Below are 8,270 nucleotides of genomic sequence, written 5' to 3'. Positions count from 1 at the left end.
CCCGCGAAAATAACTTGCGCGCAAATGGCCGCGTTAGGACCCGCGAAATACGCCGCGGAGAACCGCCGTGAAATATACTGCGGAAAACCGCCGCGGAAAACGCCGCGGAAAACGCCGCGGAAAACGCCGCGGAAAACGCCGCGGAAAATGCGCGCTGGTTCATAGCCATGGGATTCCTCTCTTTCCCCAACATCATCCTCGGCAGTTACATACCGCTCTGCCGCGCGGGTAACCCCCACCTGTCAATCCCACTTCTAGATCAGTGGGTGACACTACCCACTGCATCTTGAGAATCACCACCCACTCCCTGTATCATACCCCCCCCGGTAGGACCGCGGGCTGACTCCCACGCGCGGGTCAGTTCAGCAGGCTGACCCCCACCTCCCAGGTCAGTACTGCGGGTCACCACCCACCTCCCACGTCAGACCTCGTGGATCATCATCCACTCCTCGGTACGTACCGCAGGTACCCCCCGCGCCTACATTTCCCCCCTCGCCCCTCACCACCCCTCATTGCTCACGGATTAGAACTGTCATAGACTTACTACTACTATACCTTCGCACGTAGAGCATGGAGAGAAAAAATAAAAACACTTTTTTTATACAATTTGCCCCCAAGCTATCGATTGAGACTAATCAGAACTTGATCGGTTCAGCCGTTACTGAGATCTGATAATCTCGTTATGCTTGAACTCACTGACTCGCGTAAAAGAGGGTCGGTCTCGCTAAAGCGTGAACTTGACGCGAGACGCGACCGCGCCTCTAGATATACTCGTATAGAGACGATTCTGCATACACTCATTTGGCATGAAAAGCATCCTAATGGCAAAGCTAATGAGTAAGACTCAAATAATAGAAATTAAGTTATTATTTAAAGATTTTATTAAAGATTTTATGAAATAAAGAATTAATAAATAATGAGTATTAAAAGCTGTTAGAAAACTTACATGTCTTGAAAAAGAGACCATAATCAGAGATTTTATTAAAATAATGTACCGGATATGTTTTAATTTATGCTTAAATCTTACTTATCTTAAATCTCTCTCGTTTACGTGACTCACTAATATTCGTTTTTATAGATTCAATCTCTGCTCGGGAACGGTTGAAGAAACACGTGCCTTTTGTCAAAGGCAATTGGAAAGGATTTTTGTTTCTGCTCTGTCAAAGAAAGAAAGGAAGAAGAAGCATTTCAATCATATGGACAATGCGCTGCTGGAGGGGGTCTGGCCCATCAACACTAGTATCGATCCAACTTAAATTTTTGATACTTAGAATTTTGATATGATTAAATATTTATTAGTTTTTGCGTTACAAATATTTAAAATACATTTTTCAACATGACTTTTTGTTTGGCGTATAAAAGTATCTTTTATAGGCCAAACAAGAAATTTTACTCTTTTTGGTGAACACAAGTACATTCAATATGCTTGTTATTGCAATAATAACCATATTGGATGTACTTGTGCTCACCAAGAAGACTAGAACTCCTTGTTTAACGTATAAAAGATCATTGAAAAATCTTTCTATTTCAACCCAAGTCGTATTTACTTAAAAATTGTTAGAACTCGACGTTTAAGATAGTTAGTGGGTTAACTATGAAATGATAGTTATAACTCAACGGATAAAATCAAATAACAAACAGTGAATTTATTATGAAAAATTTAATATAGTTAATATGTTCGTATGCTAATATAAATCAGTTAATTCTGCGGCAATCTCGTGCCAAAAAAAGGGGGAGGGCTGTAGAATTCGGTTGCCGTAAGATGAGAATCGTATACTGCTCAGGTTTCAATAGTCAACCCTCGAAATGCTGGAATATTCCCGCACTGCCAGATGAGACTCGGCCTTCTCGAATTATGAGTTGAGGTGTAAGAACAATGAAACAAGAAAATACCTGTATAAAATGCTGAAAATAAACAGAAAATTAATAGTTACAAATCGCTGTTAATTCTAGGATAACATCAGCAGCCTTGTGTTTAGATTGATGCTAATAGGTAGCCCGATAAATGATTCCATGCGCTCGTATCTCCGGTTGTCCAAAATGGCGGCCTATGTCCAACCGGCTATGTATAACCAAAATGTAAGCGGGTTTGACTAGAGCCTTGCGCTCTCTCTCTCTCTCTCTCCTTGTCCAAAGGAAGTCTACGCCCGAACGGCTATATGGATAGATAGTAAAAGACCAGGAGAAGAGAACCTTGAGTTCGCTCTCCCTCTGCCCAACAGGCAGACTTCGCCCGAACGGCTGTATGAAGAGCGCAGATCCAGGATCCGCGACAAGAACCTTGCGTTCTCTTTCTCAATCTCTGCCCGAACGGCAGACTACGCCCGAATGGCTCTGTCACTGAGACAATAGGTAGACCAACGTGAATGGTCCTCTCTCTGCAATCTGATTGCCTTACTTCACAAGACTCAAATTCGCTATGCAAAACAATACTCGTAATTTATTGCTATAAAACAATAACGCACTAAAGACACGCACGTGCACGCTCGTCGTCTCTAACAAAAAGTGAGTTGAAGCCCGTTGCCAACCTCCACATTTTTTGCGCCTAGCGCCGCCATAGTGTACTACCAACTTCAACTGCATGCACGACCAGCGGAACACGCGGGAAGTTCAAACATTCCGCCCGCCTTCGTTAACATCGTTAACGAACAAATTAGAGGGTTTCATGGATAACAGGGAGTGGACAGATTTTTGTAATAGGTCGTTTCAATACTGAAGTCTGAGTACGTATTGTTACGACTCGTACTAAACCATCCTTGCCAGGATGAACTTGTATGATTCGCCCGAGAGGCCATTTTGCTGGAGGATACCGTTCGTCAACCACTAATACTAGAGTGCCTTCCCTCAGAGATGGAGTTGGTTTATTCCACTTGTACCTCGCATAGTACCTTTGCAGACACTCTTTAGACCATCTTGTCCAGAAACTCTCCAACATCTGACGGATTAATTGCCATCTTGAAAGGTGGGAGGTCTTAATTGTCTCAGTAGAGGGCTCAGGAATGACTGTAGGTGCACATCCCATCAACAGGTGTCCTGGTGTTAGTGGATTAAGATCTTCAGGATCTTCACTAAGAGGTGACAGCGGCCTCGAGTTGAGTGCTGCCTCTATCTGGGTTAAGAGGGTAGTGAACTCTTCGTACGTAAGTAATGTGGTTCCCACTACTCTATTCAGATGGTATTTCACAGACTTGACGCCTGCCTCCCATTTACCTCCAAAGTGTGGAGCGGCCGGTGGGTTGAACTTCCACTCAGTTCCGTCATTTGCCAATAGTATGGCTAGTTTTTCTGATTCTTTTGTGGACTGAGTGAATAATCGCCGCAATTCGGTATCAGCACCTTTGAGAGTGGTACCACAATCGCTCGATAACGTCGTACATATCCCTCGCCGTGCAGTAAATCTCTTGTAAGCTGCGATGAAGGTGTCAGCAGTATAATCCGTCACTAGTTCTAGGTGGACGGCAGATGAAGAATAGCATACAAAGAGAGCAATGTATGCTTTATACGTTCGTGCGTTTTTTCCCTTCCATGTCTTTACCGTAAAGGGGCCGGCGTAGTCAATTCCGGTGTGTGTGAAGGGTCGAGCAGGAGTCACTCTTTCTTTCGGAAGCTGTCCCATCAGTTGTTGAGCTCTTTCCTGTCGGAATCGTGCGCATGTGACACACTTTAAGATGAAGGCCTTCACTGGGACTCTGCCTCCAATTATCCAGTAAAGTTTTCTTATATAGGCTAAGGTGAGTTGTGTACCACCATGTAATGTCTTAGTGTGAGCGTCTGCTACTATTAAATCGGTCAACGGTGATTCTCGTGGAATAATCAACGGGTGTTGTTCGGAGAATGTAAGGAGAGAGCGTTGTAAGCGCCCTCCTACTCGCAGAAGACCGCGACCGTCCAGGAATGGATTAAGCCGCAACAATACACTGTTCTTTGATAAAAATTCTCCTCTTGAGAGTGTATCAATCTCTGAATGGAAGTAGAATCGCTGGATCGTCTGGATCCAAAAGAATTTGGATGCTTCTACCTCCTTAGTAGTAGCGGTGCGTGATGTACTTAGATTCGTGTTCCTTTTGAAGCGAGCAACGGCTCTCTGGCATAAAGCCGTGACACGAAAAAGCTTGGTTAGGTTGGAAAATTTACATAGTAGATCCCATAGTTCTAAGCGCCTCCTTACTGTGTTGGACCTTGCAGGTCGTTCTTCAGGAATCTCGGGTTGCTTGCTTGATGACGCCATGACGGGCCACTCTTCCGATGCTTGCAACAACCAAAGTGGACCTGTCCACCATATGGGCAGCTCTGCCAGTTGAGAAGGGGTTAACCCTCTGGTCGCTAAGTCAGCAGGATTTTCTGTCCCCGGTACAAACCTCCACTTGGCTTGAGGAAGAGTATCTTGAATAAAGCTCACCCGATTTTGCACAAAATCCTTCCATCGAGAAGGATGATTACTTATCCAGGTATAAGTGATGGATGAATCCGTCCACAGGAATATAGGTATGTTTGGAAACGTGAAAACATTAAGTATATGTGACACTAGTCTAGTTAATAGACAAGCTCCAGACAACTCTAACCGAGGAATGGTTAGCTTTTTCAACGGAGCTACCTTAGTTTTCGATGCTAAAAGCGTGGTTCGAATAGCCCCTTGAGTAGTAGCCACTCTGATGTACACCGCGGCAGCCAATGCCTGATTAGATGCATCACAGAAGCCATGAATTTCAATCGAGTAGCTCGAAGTGTAATTCACCCAACGAGGGAATGTAAGCCGAGGTAAATCCTGCAGACTTTCAGTAAATTGCAGCCATCGTCTTGTCACTGAATCAGGCAAAGGATCATCCCAATCCATCTTTAGTATCCATAGTTCCTGAATAATAATCTTGGCGGTAATGATGACGGGTGATAGGAAACCGAGCGGATCGTACAGCTTCGCAATATTCGATAATAATGTTCTCTTCGTAAATGATGTAGACACAGGTATATTCAAGGAGAATTGAAATGCGTCTGTAGCTGGTTGCCAGCACAGCCCGAGCGTGTTAACAGAAAGATCCCCGCTAATATTGATCGTGGTGGCCTCTATGCGACTATCCTCTGGAATAGAATCCAACACCGACGAATGGTTGCTTATCCACTTCCGTAATTTAAAGCCGCCCGCCATGCAAATCCCTGTCAATTGCTGAGCGACTTCTTTTGCCTGATCGATCGAGTCTGCTCCACCAAAGATATCATCCACATATCTTCCTCTCTCCAACACAGGTACCGCTAATGGGTATTTCGAGCCTTCGTCCTGCAAAAGTTGAAGGAATACTCTTAAAGAAAGGTAAGGAGCACAAGCAAGTCCATAGGTCACCGTTGTTAATTCATAGGTGCGGAAACCCTTTACAGCATCCCTCCACAATATTCGCTGAAAGGCCCAATGGTCTGAATGAACCTTTATTTGCCTGAACATTTTCTCCACGTCGGTAGTGAAAACGTAACGAAACAAATTAGCACGTCAAAAAGATCGTTTTGCAACTTAGATCCCGTATGAAGGATATCGTTCAAGGAATATCCTGTGGTGGTGGGACTGGATCCGTTAAACACGACTCTCAATTTTGTCGTGAGACTTTGCTCCTTCCAGACGCCATGATGTGGAAGGTAATAGCTATGAGGGGGTGATGCTAGACTTTCGTCAACAATTTGCATATGTCGTAACCCTTCATATTCAGAAATGAAATTCGAGTATTCTTGAGAATAACTCTCGTTCTGATTTAAACGGTCCAATAATTTGGAAAGTACTTTTGCTGCCTTTGTATAAGAGTCTCCCAATAGACTTACGGATTTCTTGAAAGGAAGTTTAACTATGTAACGGCCTCTTTGATCTCTCGAATGTGTGGTTAAGAAATGTTTCTCACATTCTTGTTCCTCTAATGAGAGGTGAGATTTCATACTCAAAGGTATCTCCTCCAAGGTCCAGAATTGACGTATAAGATTGTAAAGATCTACATCATTAGCGACGTGATATCCATGTACCATGGGTGAACTGGTCCCCTCTTCGGCCAGTCCAGAGACAATCCACCCTAAATGTGTTCGTTGTGCAATAGGAGAGTCCTCTGATCCCTTGACAACTCCATCCAAAAGGATTCTTCCGTAAACATCGGCTCCAAGTATTAGGTCAATGGATCCGGGGCGATAATATTCCGGATCAGCCATCTCAAGATTGTGTAAGTGGGTCCAAGTGCTGGAGTCCGTATCCTTCGACGGGGTGCTGGTCGTCAGTTTTGGAAGGATATGAACGGATACTTCACGCTTATAAGGAGACTCAAAGTGTGGTGACAGGGTGAACTTTGTATATCCTTTGGATTTGGTCGCCTTCTGAGCACCTATTCCTACAAGGTATACGTTGGATGATGTGCGTATTAAACGTAGCCGTTGTGCCAAATGTTCTGTAACAAGAGAAACCTCCGATCCTTGATCGATTAATGCTCGTGTTACAGCGGTCCGTCCACTTGAGGCAGAGATGTTAACGAGTGCTGTTGCTAATAAAACTTTCGACGTGTTGTAAGTTCTATCAATAGAAGAATGTAATAGTCATGTAGCCTTGTTACTGGATGTGGTGTCGGATTCGGTTGCGGTAGATTGTATGGTAGATTTCTGTAGAGGCGTTTGGTGTATGGAAGTGTGATGCTTAGCGGCGCACTTGGTACACCGTTTAACACTTTTGCAATGGGATGCCAGATGGAAGCCAAGACAGTTGTAACACAGCTTATACCTTTTGATGATTGCAATACGTTGTTGAGCCGTTTTGTTAGAATAATTGGGACATGACATAACGTAATGCTTCTCCTTGCAGAGCGGACACGATTTTGTATCGACCAAACCCGTTTCCTTTGTCTTTCCGTGGTAATGTGCTTTGACAGCAGTAGGAAGTGATTGCGTTTCACTCTTTCCCGAGCGAGACTTCTCATATGCCTTCAAGGATAACAAACGAGCGACTAGAAATTCATTGAACTGATCCCAAGTGGGAATATCTTTGGAGGAACCTAGATGCTGTTCCCATGCTTTCACGGATTCAGAATCAATGCGTTGTAGTACAATAAAAATTAGAAAATCATCCCAATATTCAACCGGGCGTTGTAGCCCTTCTAAAGATCTATAAATTTGCATTACATTTGTATACAATTTTTCCAACTCACCGGATGATTCCCTCGTCATACGTTTGATAGATAATAACGATTGTAAAGCTGCATTAATTAATAAGCGCTTATTTTCATAAAACGCGGTTAATGCTTCCCAGGATTTTAAGAAATTGTCGGCTGTTAAAGTGGTATTCTTTAGTAAAGAGGAAGCTGTACCGGTTAAACTCGACTTTAAATATTGAAGTTTCTCTACATATGATAATGTTGGATTCTGAATAACAAGTGAGTGGAATAAGTCTTTAAATGGTAACCAGTCAGTAGGAGTCCCATTGAACTTGGGCAGATCAATTCGAGGTAATCTCGCATGGTGAACGAACACCGGTAAGCTGGAATGGGAGAGTGGTGCAGCCCGCGACGATGACGTGCTCGGAACGCTTCCATGATCATCTTCGAGTAAAGCAGTCAAGCGTTCGACTACGGTTACGTAACGTTCATGTGTTAAAGTATAAAGATTTGTTGTAAAATACGGGTTAGCTTTAATAGTAGATTTATCGTCGTTACTCAGTTCTTGAATAGCAATCAGGATGGCTTTATGTTCTAGACAGAAGCGCTCCCAATCGTCCTTTAACGTCGACAGGCGTGCATGCACTCGTTGTGTTGTGACATTATATAACTCGTTTTTCGAAAAATTCTCATATGAGCAGGTTATCAGGTCTGACAGTGTAAACTGTTGTTCCACATGAGCGAGAATGTGACTGAGCCTCATCTTGAATTGCAGCTATTAATATCCGGCTCGAAGGACCAAAAATGTTAGAACTCGACGTTTAAGATAGTTAGTGGGTTAACTATGAAATGATAGTTATAACTCAACGGATAAAATCAAATAACAAACAGTGAATTTATTATGAAAAATTTAATATAGTTAATATGTTTGTATGCTAATATAAATCAGTTAATTCTGCGGCAATCTCGTGCCAAAAAAAGGGGGAGGGCTGTAGAATTCGGTTGCCGTAAGATGAGAATCGTATACTGCTCAGGTTTCAATAGTCAACCCTCGAAATGCTGGAATATTCCCGCACTGCCAGATGAGACTCGGCCTTCTCGAATTATGAGTTGAGGTGTAAGAACAATGAAACAAGAAAATACCTGTATAAAATGCTGAAAATA

At 43.3% G+C, this 8,270-nt stretch overlaps 1 protein-coding gene across 1 annotated transcript; it reads right to left on the bottom strand.

The window, feature by feature from the left end:
* Positions 1 to 2,653: 2,653 nt before the first annotated feature.
* Positions 2,654 to 7,869, bottom strand: LOC120358265. The gene is made up of 3 exons (XM_039451943.1): positions 6,573 to 7,869; positions 5,479 to 6,410; positions 2,654 to 5,389 (listed from the first exon to the last, which is right to left on the bottom strand). The coding sequence occupies exons 1-3, from the start codon at positions 7,867 to 7,869 to the stop codon at positions 2,654 to 2,656; spliced, it is 4,965 nt and encodes a 1,654-aa protein (XP_039307877.1).
* Between the last annotated feature and the right edge of the window lie 401 nt (positions 7,870 to 8,270).

Source organism: Solenopsis invicta, chromosome 7, assembly GCF_016802725.1.
Source record: "Solenopsis invicta isolate M01_SB chromosome 7, UNIL_Sinv_3.0, whole genome shotgun sequence".
Classification (NCBI taxonomy): domain Eukaryota; kingdom Metazoa; phylum Arthropoda; class Insecta; order Hymenoptera; family Formicidae; genus Solenopsis; species Solenopsis invicta.
The sequence above is the reverse complement of the archived record's forward strand: the minus strand, read 5'-3'. Positions and strand labels throughout refer to the sequence as shown.